Below are 19417 nucleotides of genomic sequence, written 5' to 3' on the forward strand. Positions count from 1 at the left end.
CGGATAAACCTACACCATTGTCACCTGAAACACAAGAGACTGTCACTACAAGTCAGACAGAGAAGGATTATGTGACATCTGAGACTATTTCGGCTTCCCCTACAGCTGATGAAGAAAGATCAGTTGAACAGACAACTGATATGTCCAGCAAAGCAACTGCAGCTCCTACAGCTTCCTCACTCTTCAGCACAGAGAAGCCAACAGCATTGCCAAGTGAGGAACAGGACAGTGTTGCCACAGATTACACAGAAAAGCCCTCATTTGAGACAGAGCGTGTTTCTATCAACACTGCAATATATGAAGAGGGCTCAGGTGTCCAAACTCCAGACATGTTCTCATCAACCTCTTCTGTCACTGAGACATCTTCATCTGTGTTCAGCACTGTGGCCCCAACCGCACTATCACCTGGAACTAAAGAAAATCTTGGAACAGACAAGACAAAAATGCCATCAGTTACTGCAGAACCGTCAGTTTCCTCTGTCTCTGATGTTTCATTATCCAGCTCTATAACGGTGTCTCCAAGTTTGTCTTCTTTTATATCATTTACTGTTCCAGACATTGAGGATGGATATATAAGCAGTGAAGTCACAAAGGTGGAGTCCATTCCTTCCATTAGTCAATCAACCATGAAATCTGAAACGGAATCAATCTTAATTACTACAGACACAGAGAGTTCTGGAGACAGTACTAATGAATTCATTGAACAGTCATTCTTTACTGCAACTACCTCTCCTTCAATTATGAGTACAGAGTCGCCATCAGTCCCTGCATCACAAGAATTGGAATCAGCTAGTATGCCATCAGTTGCTGTTACTGCAGCTTCATCACTCTACAGTACGGATAAACCTAAAACATTGTCACCTGAAACCCAAGAGACTGTCACTACAAGTCAGACAGAGAAGGATTATGTGACATCTGAGACAATTTCGGCTTCCCCTACAGCTGATGAAGAAAGAACAGTTAAACAGACAACTGATATGTCCAGCAAAGCCACTGCAGCTCCTACAGCTTCCTCGCTCTTCAGCACAGAGAAGCCAACAGCATTGCCAAGTGAGGAACAAGACAGTGTTGCCACAGATTACACAGAAAAGCCCTCATTTGAGACAGAGGGTGTTTCTATCAACACTGCAGTATATGAAGAGGGCTCAGGTGTCCAAACTCCAGACATGTTCTCTTCAACCTCTTCTGTCACTGAGACATCTTCATCTGTGTTCAGCACTGTTGCCCCAACAGCACTATCACCTGGAACCAAAGAAAGTCTTGGAACAGACAAGACAAAAATACCATCAGTTACTGCAGAACCGTCAGTTTCCTCTGTCCCTGATGAGGCACTATCCAGCTCATTAACGGTGTCTCCAAGTTTGTCTTCTTTTATATCCTCTGCTGTTCCAGTCATTGAGGATGGATATATTAGCAGTGAGATTACAACAGTGGAGTCCGTTCCTGCCATCAGTCAAACAACCTTGAAATCTGAAACGGCATCAATCTTCATCACAACAGATACAGAGAGTTCTGGAGACAGTACTAATGAATTCATTGAACAGTCATTCTTTACTGCAACTACCTCTCCTTCAATTATGAGTACAGAGTCGCCATCAGTCCCTGCATCACAAGAATTGGAATCAGCCAGTATGCCATCAGTTGCTGTTACTGCAGCTTCATCACTCTACAGTACGGATAAACCTAAAACATTGTCACCTGAAACCCAAGAGACTGTCACTACAAGTCAGACAGAGAAGGATTATGTGACATCTGAGACAATTTCGGCTTCCCCTACAGCTGATGAAGAAAGATCAGTTAAACAGACAACTGATATGTCCAGCAAAGCCACTGCAGCTCCTACAGCTTCCTCGCTCTTCAGCACAGAGAAGCCAACAGCATTGCCAAGTGAGGAACAAGACAGTGTTGCCACAGATTACACAGAAAAGCCCTCATTTGAGACAGAGGGTGTTTCTATCAACACTGCAGTATATGAAGAGGGCTCAGGTGTCCAAACTCCAGACATGTTCTCTTCAACCTCTTCTGTCACTGAGACATCTTCATCTGTGTTCAGCACTGTTGCCCCAACAGCACTATCACCTGGAACCAAAGAAAGTCTTGGAACAGACAAGACAAAAATACCATCAGTTACTGCAGAACCGTCAGTTTCCTCTGTCCCTGATGAGGCACTATCCAGCTCATTAACGGTGTCTCCAAGTTTGTCTTCTTTTATATCATTTACTGTTCCAGACATTGAGGATGGATATATAAGCAGTGAAGTCACAAGGGTGGAGTCCATTCCTTCCATTAGTCAATCAACCATGAAATCTGAAACGGAATCAATCTTAATTACTACAGACACAGAGAGTTCTGGAGACAGTACTAATGAATTCATTGAACAGTCATTCTTTACTGCAACTACCTCTCCTTCAATTATGAGTACAGAGTCGCCATCAGTCCCTGCATCACAAGAATTGGAATCAGCCAGTATGCCATCAGTTGCTGTTACTGCAGCTTCATCACTCTACAGTACGGATAAACCTAAAACATTGTCACCTGAAACCCAAGAGACTGTCACTACAAGTCAGACAGAGAAGGATTATGTGACATCTGAGACAATTTCGGCTTCCCCTACAGCTGATGAAGAAAGATCAGTTAAACAGACAACTGATATGTCCAGCAAAGCCACTGCAGCTCCTACAGCTTCCTCGCTCTTCAGCACAGAGAAGCCAACAGCATTGCCAAGTGAGGAACAAGACAGTGTTGCCACAGATTACACAGAAAAGCCCTCATTTGAGACAGAGGGTGTTTCTATCAACACTGCAGTATATGAAGAGGGCTCAGGTGTCCAAACTCCAGACATGTTCTCTTCAACCTCTTCTGTCACTGAGACATCTTCATCTGTGTTCAGCACTGTTGCCCCAACAGCACTATCACCTGGAACCAAAGAAAGTCTTGGAACAGACAAGACAAAAATACCATCAGTTACTGCAGAACCGTCAGTTTCCTCTGTCCCTGATGAGGCACTATCCAGCTCATTAACGGTGTCTCCAAGTTTGTCTTCTTTTATATCCTCTGCTGTTCCAGTCATTGAGGATGGATATATTAGCAGTGAGATTACAACAGTGGAGTCCGTTCCTGCCATCAGTCAAACAACCTTGAAATCTGAAACGGCATCAATCTTCATCACAACAGATACAGAGAGTTCTGGAGACAGTACTAATGAATTCATTGAACAGTCATTCTTTACTGCAACTACCTCTCCTTCAATTATGAGTACAGAGTCGCCATCAGTCCCTGCATCACAAGAATTGGAATCAGCCAGTATGCCATCAGTTGCTGTTACTGCAGCTTCATCACTCTACAGTACGGATAAACCTACAACATTGTCACCTGAAACCCAAGAGACTGTCACTACAAGTCAGACAGAGAAGGATTATGTGACATCTGAGACAATTTCGGCTTCCCCTACAGCTGATGAAGAAAGATCAGTTAAACAGACAACTGATATGTCCAGCAAAGCCACTGCAGCTCCTACAGCTTCCTCGCTCTTCAGCACAGAGAAGCCAACAGCATTGCCAAGTGAGGAACAAGACAGTGTTGCCACAGATTACACAGAAAAGCCCTCATTTGAGACAGAGGGTGTTTCTATCAACACTGCAGTATATGAAGAGGGCTCAGGTGTCCAAACTCCAGACATGTTCTCTTCAACCTCTTCTGTCACTGAGACATCTTCATCTGTGTTCAGCACTGTTGCCCCAACAGCACTATCACCTGGAACCAAAGAAAGTCTTGGAACAGACAAGACAAAAATACCATCAGTTACTGCAGAACCGTCAGTTTCCTCTGTCCCTGATGAGGCACTATCCAGCTCATTAACGGTGTCTCCAAGTTTGTCTTCTTTTATATCCTCTGCTGTTCCAGTCATTGAGGATGGATATATTAGCAGTGAGATTACAACAGTGGAGTCCGTTCCTGCCATCAGTCAATCAACCATGAAATCTGAAACAGCAACAATCTTTATCACAACAGATACAGAGAGTTCTGGAGACAGTACTCCTGAGTTAATTGAAGAGTCATTATTCACTGCAACTACCTTCCCTTCAATTCTGAGTACAGAGTCGCCATCTGTCCCTGCATCACAAGAATTGGAATCAACCAGTATGCCATCAGTTGTTGTTACTGCAGCTTCATCAATCTACAGTACAGATAAACCTACATCATTGTCACCTGAAACACAAGAGACTGTCACTACAAGTCAAACAGAGAAGGATTATGTGACATCTGAGACAAGTTCGTCTTCCCCTAGAGCTGATGAAGAAAGCTCAGTTGAACAGACAACTGATATGTCCAGCAAAGACACTGCAGCTCCTACAGCTTCCTCGCTCTTCAGCACAGAGAAGCCAACAGCATTGCCAAGTGAGGAACAAGACAGTGTTGCCACAGATTACACAGAAAAGCCCTCATTTGAGACAGAGGGTGTTTCTATCAACACTGCAATATATGTAGAGGGCTCAGGTGTCCAAACTCCAGAAATGTTCTCATCAACCTCTTCTGTCACTGAGACATCTTCATCTGTGTTCAGCACTGTGGCCCCAACAGCACTATCACCTGGAACCAAAGAAAGTCTTGGAACAGACAAGACAAAAATACCATCAGTTACTGCAGAACCGTCAGTTTCCTCGGTCTCTGATGAGTCATTATCCAGCTCAATAACGGTGTCTCCAAGTTTGTCTTCTTTTATATCATTTACTTTTCCAGACATTGAGGATGGATATATAAGCAGTGAAGTCACAAAGGTGGAGTCCATTCCTTCCATTAGTCAATCAACCATGAAATCTGAAACGGAATCAATCTTAATTACTACAGACACAGAGAGTTCTGGACAAAGTACTTCTGAGTTCGTTGAAGAGTCATTCTTCACTGCAACTACCTTCCCTTCAATACTGAGTACAGAGGCACCATCAGTCCCTGCATCACAAGAATTGGAATCAACCAGTATGCCATCAGTTGTTACTGCAGCTTCATCACTCTACAGTACGGATAAACCTACACCATTGTCACCTGAAACACAAGAGACTGTCACTACAAGTCAGACAGAGAAGGATTATGTGACATCTGAGACAATTTCGGCTTCCCCTACAGCTGATGAAGAAAGATCAGTTGAACAGAAAACTGATATGTCCAGCAAAGCAACTGCAGCTCGTACAGCTTCCTCGCTCTTCAGCACAGAGAAGCCAACAGCATTGCCAAGTGAGGAACAAGACAGTGTTGCCACAGATTACACAGAAAAGCCCTCATTTGAGACAGAGGGTGTTTCTATCAACACTGCAGTATATGAAGAGGGCTCAGGTGTCCAAACTCCAGACATGTTCTCTTCAACCTCTTCTGTCACTGAGACATCTTCATCTGTGTTCAGCACTGTTGCCCCAACAGCACTATCACCTGGAACCAAAGAAAGTCTTGGAACAGACAAGACAAAAATACCATCAGTTACTGCAGAACCGTCAGTTTCCTCTGTCCCTGATGAGGCACTATCCAGCTCATTAACGGTGTCTCCAAGTTTGTCTTCTTTTATATCCTCTGCTGTTCCAGTCATTGAGGATGGATATATTAGCAGTGAGATTACAACAGTGGAGTCCGTTCCTGCCATCAGTCAATCAACCATGAAATCTGAAACAGCAACAATCTTTATCACAACAGATACAGAGAGTTCTGGAGACAGTACTCCTGAGTTAATTGAAGAGTCATTCTTCACTGCAACTACCTTCCCTTCAATTCTGAGTACAGAGTCGCCATCTGTCCCTGCATCACAAGAATTGGAATCAACCAGTATGCCATCAGTTGTTGTTACTGCAGCTTCATCAATCTACAGTACAGATAAACCTACATCATTGTCACCTGAAACACAAGAGACTGTCACTACAAGTCAAACAGAGAAGGATTATGTGACATCTGAGACAAGTTCGTCTTCCCCTAGAGCTGATGAAGAAAGCTCAGTTGAACAGACAACTGATATGTCCAGCAAAGACACTGCAGCTCCTACAGCTTCCTCGCTCTTCAGCACAGAGAAGCCAACAGCATTGCCAAGTGAGGAACAAGACAGTGTTTTCACAGATCACACAGAAAAGCCATCATATCAGACAGAGGGTGTTTCTATCAGCACTGCAGTACATGAAGAGGGCTCAGGTGTCCAAACTCCAGACATGTTCTCATCAACCTCTTTCGTCACTGAGACATCTTCATCCGTGTTCAGCACTGTGGCCCCAACAGCACTATCACCTGGAACCAAAGAAAGTCTTGGAACAGACAGGACAAAAATGCCATCACTTACTGCAGAACCGTCAGTTTCCTCTGTCTCTGATGAGGCACTATCAAGCTCAATAACTGTGTCTCCAACTACTTTGTCGACCAAAGACACTGCAGCTCCTACAGATTCATTGCTGTTTAGCACTGCAAAGGATTCTTTGACATCTTTGACTGGTGCTGTAGAATCTGTTCACTCCACTCTAACTCCCATGGTTAAAGACCCTGAAATTAGTGTTCTCACTTCTGCTGATACTGAGAAATTAGGAAATCTGGAAAAATCTGGAGAACCACTGTCAACCACTACATTGTTACACCTGGACCTCTCCAGCAGGTCCACAATCCCAAGAACCACAGCTACCACACCACTGCAGTTTATGCCCGATATTACAATTACTGAACAACTTCAAGAGCAATTAAGCACAGAAAAAACATCAGCCATCCCAATAATTGATGATCTTGAGACTAGATCTGCAATCACTTTGACAGAAGATGACATCTCAACAGAGCAAACAACAGAAATTTTAACAGAAGAATCATCTGCCATGTCTTTGTTGCCAACCATTGAAGAAACAACGGAACTAAGCAGCCAGTCTGCTATAGTGATTGGCAGCTCACAGGGAGAACCTACTACATTTCCAAGCTCCACAACGTCATCCATACCTATTATTGATGACACTGAGATTATTCATCAAACCCCTGACTTTGAGAGAGATGCTGGTAAAACATCATCCACGATTTCTTCAATGTTCAGCACAGAAAAACCCACAGTTACAACCTCCCTGACAACTGTTGGAAGAACAAGTGGAGCAGGTCTAAGTTCAACAACAGATATTACCTCATCTCTGTATAGTACTGAGAAACCCACAGCTAGCATGGTGTTTGAAGAGGGCTCTGGAGACCAAACCCCTGCTATGTTTGTAACAACTCCTTCTGTTGTTAGGACAGAGTCCCTTTCTGTTGTACCCTCAGTAAACCCTGATAAGGAAATGGACTACAGCATCAGCACAGACTTCAATTTGGTTGAATCCTTACCTACCTTTGTGAGAACAACTGTCAAACCTACCAGCACTGCTTTCACCACAGACTCATGGTCATTATTAATAGATGAAGTGGGCTCAGGTGATGTTGCCACTACTCCTGTTTCTTCCATGTTCAGTACAGAGACACCAGCTGCAGTGTTTCCACAAACTACAAAGAGCATGACAGCAGATGAACCGTCCATTACAGATACCACAGTGACTTCTGTGAATGGCACCGAGAAGCCGTTATTCACAACAGAATTTCCTGAAAATGAAACAAATGCAGTTTTCAAATCGCATTTCACTTCAGCCTCTTCTCTCTACAGTACTGAGAAACCAACATCTGCGACACCTACATTAGCTGAGCCAACCCCATCCATATTTGAAAATACTGTCACAAAAAGTCCCTATACACTTGAAACCTCTCAACCTATGGCGGTCCCCAGCATCCCCATATTTCCCTCAAAGGACATGTCTACTTACATTGACATGGAGAGCTCTAGTGGCTCATCTGAAGATGATGATTTGGAGTCAAGTTCAGATGGGTCAGGTGAAGAGCTATCAACTGAAACTACCACAAAACCCCAGGATGAATTTACTGTGGCCACAGATGAGACAGAAATAGATGAGGCTGAGAACACATCTGACAGCTTAAGTGCTGCATCCTCAAATCCCTCCAGCACACAGCTGACTAAGGAATTGATGTCATCAACCCAATTTCCACAAATGGCAAGCACTGAAATCTACAATACTGATCAGGGCTTCACGGATGATTCTTCTGCTGAGAATAAGAGTTCAGGTGATGGCTTTTTTGATGTTTCAACTATATTTATACCAGTCACAAGTCCACCTATGACGTCCGTTACAGTAGCAGCTACAAAGCGAATCACAGTGTCTTCTAGTGCTGTTGCTGGCACAGTAGAGAGCTCAAGTGACCAAACAACAAATAAATCCACTGCTGATGGAATTACACAAACACATACTGGCACTATAGCCCCTTCTCTTTACAGCACTGAAAAGCCAACAGCAATGTTTCCGGAAATCCACACTCCAATAGTTCAGGGCAGCTCAGTTGATATGTTTTCTGAGACATCTTCAACATCCTCTTCAGCTGTTTATAACACAGACTCTCTTGATAGTGCAAAGAATACACCCTCTTCCCTGTTCAGTACAGAGAAACCTACAACAACAACAACAGCTTCTCTCTACAGCACTGAGAAGGCAACTATCACAACAGTATTTACTACCAGACCTACCCAGTCAAGTAAAACATCTCTCTCTACAACAGATTCATCAAAACAAAGTCCAGATTTTCATTTAACAGAGGAAGAGACTTCTGGTGACCAAACCACTGAGATGTTCACGTTAAAGCCATCAGCAATTGAGCGTGTAACATTTGGAGAAGCAACAGGTGAAACAGAAACATTTGTTTCAGTCACACCAACCTCTGATGAGCAGGCTTCCTCAAAGGAGGCTGAAAACATTCCAGATACCCCCATCACCCCTGAAGCAACAGATTCTCCTGCATCAAGCACTGGGAAAGAGAAGGTTACTCTAGCTGACCACATAACACATACATCCTTTACAACTATGTCCACTCATACAATTGGAGCCTCAGTTAGTGATCCCACTACAGTTGACTTCACCAAAATAAGCTCAAGCAGTGACCATGAGCAAGACGGTCTCACATCAGTGTCCACCCCAATTCCCTCTATCATATATCAAAGCATTACAGACCAGCAGGTCGTCATCATTACTCCCAGTAGCAGCCAAACCAAGACTGAGCAAACACCTACGATGGTCTTGCATGTGTCTAAACCATCAACCAGCAAAACCATCATATTCACAGAAGATGTAAAGGATGAAGATGAGCTGTTCTCTCCAGTTACAGAACGTATGTGGGAAAGCACCCCCACTCCTGAGCTCATCACCAAAGATGATACTATCATTGATGCAGATACTATCTCCATATTACCCTCCTCTCCAGTTCACCAAACCATCCAGAAAGAGGAAGCTGGAGGCATCTCAGCAGTTACAATGACACAAGCGTTGGAGAAAACAGTAGAAGCAGAGGGTTCAGGGACCGATAGTGCCACCTTCTTTACCTCTTCACCAGTAACATCTCATGCCACCTCATCCACTGGCTTGCCATTAATTTCCACATCTTTTAAATATTCACAGTCCACTTCCAAACCATCTCCAATGGAACGTGTAACTACTTTGGAGACATCAAGTGAAGAGATCGTCACATCGTCACCACATGCCATTCCAGCTACCACTATGTCCACAAAGTCAAGCTCTGACAAAACCTATAATTTAACTACACCACATACGATTTTAACCATTGAGACTGACACCAAACCAGTCCCTGCACTGGTGGGGGATGATATATCAAGTCAGGACACCACTGATAATGTAACTGATTCAATTATTGAGATTGTCACATCCTCATTTTTACCTTTACAAACCTTAACTGAAACAAGAGACAACAGCTCTGTCACTCATGTGTCCAGTGAGGAGTATATGGTCAGCACAGATGAAAAACCAAAATCCATGCCCTCATCACCTACAACAATAACAGCCACACCTAGCGACATGACAGATGAATCTTTAAGTTCCTCCATTTTCACACAAACCACTGCATCTCCAGTCACTGTAACAACACACACACCGGTGTCCAATGAACCTGGCACAGTGAAAACAACCAATGAAGCATCTGATGATAAATCTTCAGGTAATGATTACTCTGAGGAAGGCTCTGGGTTGGTTACCTCCAGGACAACCTTGGTGTCCTCTGTGGATGAGTGGACAGCATCTAAAAAACTAGTATCATCTACAGCTTCCTCACTGTTCAGCACTGAGAAACCAACTGTTGCCTCTGATATGGATGAAGAGATTTCACCAACTTCACCTGCAACTGCCACAGGAGAGGTTGTGTCTATTTCTACAAAAGAATCAATTTCAATGTCCACAGTTTCTTCCTTACAAAGCAGTTTAAAACCTAATGTGATAGTTCAGTTTGTCACCACTTTTGTCCCAGAACCAGATACAACACTACCTGAGGTGTCCTTCCAACAGGCAAGGTCTGAGATTACATTGACTCATCATCCCCACATTGATATATCTTCTGAGGATACTGTGTTGGCCACAACCACCCCAATGTTGCCCAGTAGGGAGTCAAGCCAACACTTTGAACCTACTAATGAAACTCTCCAGACAGGAGTTACAACCACGTCTCTTGAAGATAAGACAGCTGAACCACCTATAACAAAAGAAGTTTCAACTGATGCAGAGGGGAGCTCAGATAAAGACAGTAAAGTCCACGAAACATTTACTTTTACTTTTATAACTTCACCTCCTGTCAATGAAATTGTGGATTCTAAAGGGACACAGGCTTCTGGGGTGGAATCCATAACTCCAGAAACTGCAACTGAAAAATCGTCAACACGAGAAGAAGAAACTGTAGCTGTTGAGACAGGATTTGCTACAGAGTCTATCTCAATGACAACACCAGAGAGTTCAAGTGAACAAATTGTAAAGGAAACAACTTATTCACTTTCAAATCAAACAAAAAAGACTATAACGCCAACTGGCTCTTCGCTGTTCAGTACTGAGTCTCCATTGGTAGCTTCCATATCAGAAGTTACTGATATAGAGGACTCTGAAGAGACATCATCAACAGAGAGTGTGCAGACTGCTACTCCCCACCCTGCCCCTGAGGATTCAACTGCAATGATGCTTGAGACAGACACTATGAAAACTAAAGACGGCTCACGTAATGAAAATACGCCATCAGAGAGTGAGGACGTCTCTGTATCAACAGAATCAAGTATTACCATTTTACCAGAAGATGGTTCAGGTGACAAGACATTGAGTATCTTTGACTCCGACTCTGTCACTCCAACTGTTACATCCCTGTCTGGTATTATTAAGATGGATTTAACATCTGAGATGGAAAACAACCATACTGATAAGTCAGCATCATCTACATATGAACAAACCTCAGGTCAGAGATCAGCTGAGATCTTCTTCACTGAAGCCTATGCAACAGATGACCCTTCTGTGATCAGCACTGTCCAGTCAACTAAGACACCAACTTCTTTTGAGTCAGGATCAACAGGTTCTGAACATGAGGAGACCCAAGATTCAGACCTGACAAGAACGCCTCCACCCACTGGTGTAACACATGCTACCGAAATCTCTGCAAGTTCAGATACTGAAGTATCGGTTGCCACAATCCCAGCGGAACACATTTCTGTTGAACCCACTTCAAATTTCCTTTCTGCCTCAGCAACATCACAGCCTGATGTTATGGTCCAATTTGCTACAACAGTCCCCCCTGTACAGCACCTAACAACTCCCCAGGAATCATTTGAACAAGTCAAATCAGAGATCACACTAACACACCGCCCTCGCACTGATCTTTCCTCTCAGGATGTTTCACTGTCCACCACTCACCCTATTTTTGAAAATCGTGAAATGAGCCAGGTTACAGAAGCAGCAACTAGGCTTGCTACTGCTTCTTCAGTGGCTGAAGTTATTTCTTCTTCAGCTAGAGAAGGGACAGTTGAACCCTCTCTTGAGCAGGTTTCAAGTGGTGCAAAGACAAAACCATCTCCAGATACAGATGTCCAAATAGCACCTTCACCAGTTGACACTCTTGATTATTTTCCAAGCCCAGATTATGACGCACCAGACCCCTACTTTGTTGAATCAGATCCACAATACAACAAACCTGCAACCTCAAAAGAAGTAGAAGTAACATTCATTACTACACACACTTCTGTTTCTCAATTATCTGAGAGTAATTCTGTTGACTCAGTGAACCATACTGAAAGTAATTCAAAAGAAATGGCAACTCAGTCACCTGTAGAAGCAACAGCTATCACTGTCTTGCCTTCTGTATCAACTCCTGACAGTGCAGCATCATCCTCTAGTTCTGAGAATGATTCAGATAGCACCAGCAGCTCAGAAGAAAGGATGACCACAGAAAGCACAATTAAGATGGGTGGTGACGAGTTTGAGAACATCACCTCTGACCCATCAGCCATGACTAAATCACCATCCGTCCTTAGCACTGAGACTGAAAGTGTCTCTGTCCAGTCTGAAAGTGAGTCTGGAGAGCTGATGCCTACAAAGAAGCCAAAGATTGACAGTATGGAGGAACAGTCTCTGTCCCCAGATGAAATCCAGACGGTATTCAAGGTAGATGCCACCACAGCGTCAAAGGTGGAGTCTACTAGTGTTGATAACACCACTGGACAAGAGAACATTTTAGACCAAATTGAGGGAGAAGTCTCTCTTCACACTGAAAGGGCCCACTCAGAGTTCACAGCAATATCAACAGCTCAGCCTCAAAGCCAGTCAGCATTAGTTCAATCTGTAGCTACCTCTCCATCATCTTTTTATGAGACTGAGAAACTGGGCAGTGACTCAACTACAAATCCATCACTTATTGAAGTTACACTACCAATGAAAGCAGAAGAAACAACTGCCGAGCCAGATACAGGACTTGATTTGGGACACACTGTTGTTGGCGAGACTGTTGAAATTCCAGGTATGTTTCCTTAAATGGCTTTCATTTAAATACAACCAAATGTGTCCAAAATAAATTTCTATTTGACACAACTTGATTTATTTGTTCTCTTAATCTCTTAACAGGAGTTCACTCATGTACAGGGGACATTTGTCTAAATGGAGGATCTTGCCTCAAAATCGGCAGCCTCTATACCTGTAGTTGTGCTCCTGGTTACAGTGGTGATCGCTGTGAGAAAGGTAGGAAATTGTGCATCAAGAATTCCTCTCACAATATCTCACTGAATTAATTTTCACTAAGAAGCCCTTTCTCAGGGACAAAGATTTGTTTTGGCCATCTCCTGTTACTAATTGCATCTGTTTCTAATGCAGATATTGATGAGTGCCAGTCTAATCCTTGCCGCAATGGAGGTACATGTGTTGATGGGCTGGCTTCCTTTACATGTGTGTGCCTCCCAAGCTACTCTGGGCTGCATTGTGAAGAGGGTAGGTTTGTTTGTGATTAATTTGATGGATTCTCTCCTTACCCTAAATTCTTTGAGTATGCTGTTTCAGGAGAATAACATATTTTTATTTCATTAGTGTTGAAGGGGTTCTTACCATTCATCTACACTGTGTAAACTGATCTTGAATTAGTTTTATACGACATGATAGAACAAAATGTTATCATCCAATTCATTGGAAAATCAGCCAGAAAATATAGACTATGAGTAATTCAAGTTTTTAGACATACCACATATACTATTGGGTCCTGCTAGCTTTTTCTTGATTAAAGAAAAAGCTTGGTCTCACGTATAAACACAGATAGATTTGAAACATTTTCTGTGTACCTTATTCCAGAAAATCAGTTCTTATAGCAAGGTCATATGTGGTGTATGCTGTAGGTATGCTACACTTAAAGTCACATCTTGACATTTCCACACAGGACAAGAAAACAAGATTAGACATTACATACATTTCTAAATAATTATTGTCAAACCAAAATTATCAACACAAGGCTGCAATATATTTTTAAATTTATTCTGCAGTTCCAATTTATCGATAATTTTACTTTACTTTGCCAGTTGCACCCTGCTTTCATCACAAGTGTTTAGAACTCAGGGCATCATCTGCCTTGGCTGATTTCTCAGTGTCTACTCCCTAAATTGTGTCAGGATCACTCATCAATGAATCACACCCAGTCTGTAAACTCAGACACAGCTGCTGTCCTAGAAAGTTTTGCCAAAGGAAAGGGAGAAAAAAGTAACTTGAAGAACAACAACCCAGAGACAGACCCTGCCTCTGTTTTTATGTTTGCATTCTGATGATGGATTGAGGAGGGGACAAACAGGGTTATTGCAGATTGACCTACACACACACACACACACACCCTCCAATACGTAACAATGACAGTTGTATTAAGTGTGAATGGGAAACAAAAATCAGGGTTCGACTTAATTTGACCTGTTTAAAAATGAATGACTCCAGGTCCATTCATTTACCCATGAATCTGCCAGTTATTTGGAATCATAATTGAGAACTTTAGCATAATAATCACACCTTTGAGTTTTAATTGGCTTTTAGTATGTGTTGTTTTAGTTTTGCTTCCACTTTCATATAGTTCTGGTGTAAGAGGCTGTAGGAACTGATCCTTCACATTGTTTATATTTCATCTTGATTAGAGACAGTAGATAACAGTAGACCTGAAGGGTCGGTATACTCAGGTGTTGGATGCAGTAGATTAGATATTCGTTAAGGTAGTGAGGTAAATATGTACAATAATGGTGGTAACTTCATGTTTATCTTCCTGTTAATGAATTTCTTGTCTGTTGATCTGTCGCAAATCTGTATGCCTCATTGTCTCTTGCTTTCTCTTCCATCAGATACAGAAATATGTGACTATGGCTGGCATAAATTTCAGGGCCACTGCTACAAGTACTTCGCCCAAAGAAGAAACTGGGACACAGCAGAGAGAGAGTGTCGCATGCAGGGGGCTCATCTCACCAGCATCCTCTCCCACGAGGAGCAACAGTTTGTCAACCGTAAGTTAAAGATCGCATTTGTAGGCAGTTGCTCAAAAGCACAGGAACATCACCAATCCCTACTTTATGAAACGTATGTAACATTGAAATAGCAATTTTTTTTTCGAAAATGATATCAAATACACAATTATAGTTTTTCAGTAAACATTAAACACAGGACAATGATTTATGCATAGGAAATGCCCTCGTTTCCTCCTTAAAATGACATATGGCAACAGAGAAATGTAATCTGCTGTGTCTCACTCCACCCTGTATGGCAGGTCTTGGACAGGACTACCAGTGGATCGGCCTGAATGATAAGATGTTTGACAGCGACTTCCGCTGGACTGACGGCAGGCCTATGGTAAGATAGGTTGCTTTCTCACATATTTTTGTCTCAACAAACATGGCACAGAGACAATGTAAATATTTGGAAGTGATGCCGATGACAGATACCGGCTTCTAGGGAGACTTGTTTTTTTTTTCGAGGGCTGTGGTGACTTTCTCATGACGTACTCTCCTCTGCCTCATACACACTGGTGGGTAACTGCAATAAATGGCAATAAATCTGATATATAGCATGCTGTAAGGCACCATTGAGCCATTTCAGACACTGTGAGTCCAGCACAATAAAACAAGCACCTGCAACAATGCAAAGAAGATGCCAATCTAAGTGAAACAGTACTGCATGCCTGGGAGGAAAAAGCACACTGTTAAATGCAGTGTTTGTAAAACAGCACACAAGGGTGTGATTGCTATAGAGGTTATAGCTGCTGAAGACCCCCTCGCAACACAGGTTAATTACTATGTGCATCCATGTTGTACAGACTGATGTCCTCACTTCAAAGATGATCTTCCAGGACCAGAGATAGGGGAAGCATAGACAGAGCCTGGGGGGTTAAAAGATAAGCCCTGACTGCCTATGGAGATCCTTGCTCAGCTGAGAGATTGAGGGGTGATGAGGGTGTGATCAACGTTGCGTAAAGGGGAGCTTGGCAGGCGTAGACAGGTATGGACCCCCTTTGACCCTACACACATCAGGAGGCCCAGCCAGCAGCCAGTCACCCGGGGGAAGGGCCTCCAGACAGGAAGACACAGATGGACAGCACCTGCGCTGAGCTAGAGAAAGAGAAACAAACTGGGTAGAAGCAGCCCGGGGGGTCTGGGTGGGTGATCACCTCCTGTGGATTTAAGTATAGTAAATAAGACTTCTTTGTGCGAAGTATTCACTGTGTAGGAATTTATTCTGAAGTTCCTATAGCCCATAATTTTACTTTAGTTTTGTAATTGTGCCCCACTAATTGGTAATTAACAGAAACAGGGCACCGAAACACCAACGTGTGTGTGCGTGTGTGTGTGTGTGTGTGTGTGTGTGTGTGTGTGTGTGTGTGTGTGTGTGTGTGTGTGTGTGATGAAAGTTTGTTTGATTATTTTGATGAGGATGAAGGCCTGCTGTGGAGTTGATGGGTCACCTATTTGTTAACTTGAAGTGAGCAGAGCAGGAAGTTGGTGTGTGTGTGTTTGTTAACCATAATGACAGGGTAGCAGAGCCCCAGGGTATGATTGGAGGAGTCACAGCTTTGAAGCAAATGTTTGAACCTAAAATTGCGCTGAAAGACAGCAGGGAGCATCAACTCCAGCACTACAGCTGTGTGTATACTGTACAAGTGTGTAAATGTGCATCTGTGTCGGGGCGGTTTTTTGGCCTGCAGAATTCCACCTGCAATGCCAGGTATGCAGACTGTGCGTATGAAATGACACAACAAACATGTTTGTCTATTACCACAAAGACCTTTATTTCTAAACACACGTGTAACATGGACCGATCATGCCAAGTATGTAAAGTCACATCAGTGCGTGACATTGGTCTCTGCAACGTTTCAGAAGATTCCTACACAATATTATATATTATGTATGACATATTGCGGCTCACTGTGAGATTTGCAGCACAGTGATGTAGCTGGCCGCGACACTGACACAGTTTATATGCCTTTTTAATTACTCCGTTTGTCTGTGTGTGTTTTGTTGAGCGTACAGAGCCTGCTAAGGTCCCTCAGAGCTGAAATGCGATGATGTCACAGATGCTGAGTATATTCTGGCTCATAGAAAGACACAGTTACTCCCTCTTGTGGACATTAATCAAAATCACAGTGATGGGAAAGTGCTGCCAAAATAGCACAGGAGCTCTATTTTCACATCATTAGCAAGATATCTACATGATAGTTAATTACCACTCCTACAGAAGAGGAGTCATGAGGAAAGATTAATAATGAAATAAATATCTATGTTGTGAGTAGAATTGTGTCATGTCTTACCCCTCTCTGTGGCTCAGGGGGTAGAAAGGATCGAGGAGGTTGGTGGTTCAATCCTCGGGTCCTCCGTGTGTGATAGAAAAAGCGCTGCATATAGAAGTGTTGCATGAATATGTGTCTGGCTGTAAAGCAACTGGGCGGTCGACAAGACTGGAAAAGAGCTGTGAACACGGTCCATTTACCATACTCTGCTTTTATTTCAGCAATATGAAAACTGGAGGCCCAACCAGCCTGACAGCTTCTTCGCGTCTGGCGAGGACTGCGTAGTGATGATCTGGCATGAGGACGGCCAGTGGAACGATGTCCCTTGCAACTACCACCTCACCTTCACCTGCAAGAAGGGCACAGGTAGCGGACAAGTCATCACGTACTTTACTGAATGCATGCATTGCACAAATTATTTCACAGAGCAGATGGAGTCTTTTGTTCCTCACTCTAATGTTGTGGTCACTTCTGTTCATCAGTGGCCTGTAACCAGCCCCCTCTGGTGGAGAACGCACGAACCTTTGGTAAAAAACGGGAGAGGTATGAGATCAACACGCTCGTGAGGTACCAGTGCCGAACAGGCTTTATACAGAGGCACGTCCCAACCATCCGTTGTCGTGGGGATGGACATTGGGACATCCCTAAAATCTCCTGTATGAACCGTAAGTAGGACATTTATTGCTCTCAATAGATATACATTGTTCTGGGTGTCCTGTCCTGTGTAGGGTTTTGACCCACACTGCCATTGAGTTAATAGGTCATTTTTCACTACCGACAGCCTCAAGCTATCAGAGGACCTTTAACAGAAGACATCAACACCGTAGTCTCTACAGCATAAACAACTTCAACAGATGGCCGGGCGAGGCCCACACCTTTCACCACCAGCGCTACCGGGGACGGAGGGACAGGACGGAACACAAGAGGAAGAGACAGTGATTGCCATGCAGCATGGCACAGCTTGCCCGAGACAAGAACGCATGGCTGACGCCTGTGTGAAAACGAGGAAAAGGATTCTCAAAGGAAAGGAGAAGAAAGAGAAAACTCATCAAAGAAACCAAGAGGATAATCTGCTGTTTTCTTGCATTTTGGAAGACGATGGAATCTCATGAAGTGCCTTTTTTAAAGAGATGTTGACAGACGACTTTCTTATCAAGGGGCACTGTTGCATAACAATGCCAATGTGGATAAAACACTTTCAGCTGGCTACTGGAGACGCAAAAAGTATTCTCATCATACTTTTTTAAAACTGTGGACTGTGTGTTTTTTTCCTATCAAATAATACATTCACCATAAGTGTCCCTTATTCATTGGAGAAAAAAGAAAGCTTTTTATGAAATTATAGCGCTTATGTTATGTAAAGGAGTCGATAGTGTTGTTGTGGTGTTTTTAAGCTGCACTCGACCTTTAACTATACAAAAGATCCATGTTTGGCCTCTCAGAAGAAACAAGTGAGGCCTCGGCATCATTAATGCAAAGGACTTTGAGTGGATTGTTATATCGCATGAACTATAAGCCTTTATTCTTTCTTTGTGGTGGCAGCTTTAAAAGTATCAAATATCCACCTTTCATTCCCAACCTTCACTGGGTGTTTATTGCTAGATTTCTATAGAGAGAATAAAAAAGAAAGAAACAAAAAAAAAAGTATCTATATTTCCTTAGATTCCTTGCAATTTATTATACAGGATCTGTCTTTAAGTACCATATTGACAAAGATTTTTGCCACTGATGAAAATCAATGTCTGTCATGGGGAAGAAGGGAAGTGTGGCTCAAGTAACCTGTATTTTCTGCTCACATATGTTCAGTGCATAACTTTACAATCAGTTGCCATACTGCATGTTTACAATAATTGTAATGCTGTTCATAATCACTCAACAAAGTGATTGCTCTCATCTGTTCCTGCTCCGCTATAGCTCATAGTTTTCTTGATCATTTTTTTTTCTTCGTCTGCACATTTCATTTTTCTGTTTTTGTGGTCAATTGAAATCAGCCATTGAGAGAATGTATTTTGTGAAACACTCAAAAAGACTTGAACGTAACGGCTGTTTAGGCAGAGAAGAGATACATATAATTTATTTTCAAGCTGCTCATGACCTCCTTACTTGGTTTATACTGAAAAGTAAAATATGATGCTGCCACCTGGCCCAGCAGTGCTCTTCATATGTTTTTTATTGTATGTCATGACACCAGCCACAATCACAGACTGTTTAAATGAGATGCATTGAAGATGATAAGTTTGCTCACAATACATTTGATTTATTCATCTTTTTACATCTTTAA

The 19417-nt window shown here is 42.8% G+C and overlaps 1 protein-coding gene across 1 annotated transcript; it reads left to right on the forward strand.

Moving 5' to 3' along the window:
- The first annotated feature begins 967 nt into the window (after positions 1-967).
- On the forward strand, positions 968-18769 carry LOC118314261 (serine-rich adhesin for platelets-like). The gene is made up of 8 exons (XM_035640585.2): positions 968-12864; positions 12969-13082; positions 13215-13328; positions 14705-14863; positions 15124-15206; positions 17358-17502; positions 17619-17801; positions 17918-18769. Exons 1-8 carry the CDS (start codon positions 978-980, stop codon positions 18073-18075), a joined length of 12843 nt encoding a protein of 4280 aa, XP_035496478.2. The 5' UTR covers positions 968-977; the 3' UTR covers positions 18076-18769.
- Positions 18770-19417: the final 648 nt, after the last annotated feature.

Source organism: Scophthalmus maximus, chromosome 19 (genome assembly GCF_022379125.1).
Source record: "Scophthalmus maximus strain ysfricsl-2021 chromosome 19, ASM2237912v1, whole genome shotgun sequence".
Taxonomy (NCBI): domain Eukaryota; kingdom Metazoa; phylum Chordata; class Actinopteri; order Pleuronectiformes; family Scophthalmidae; genus Scophthalmus; species Scophthalmus maximus.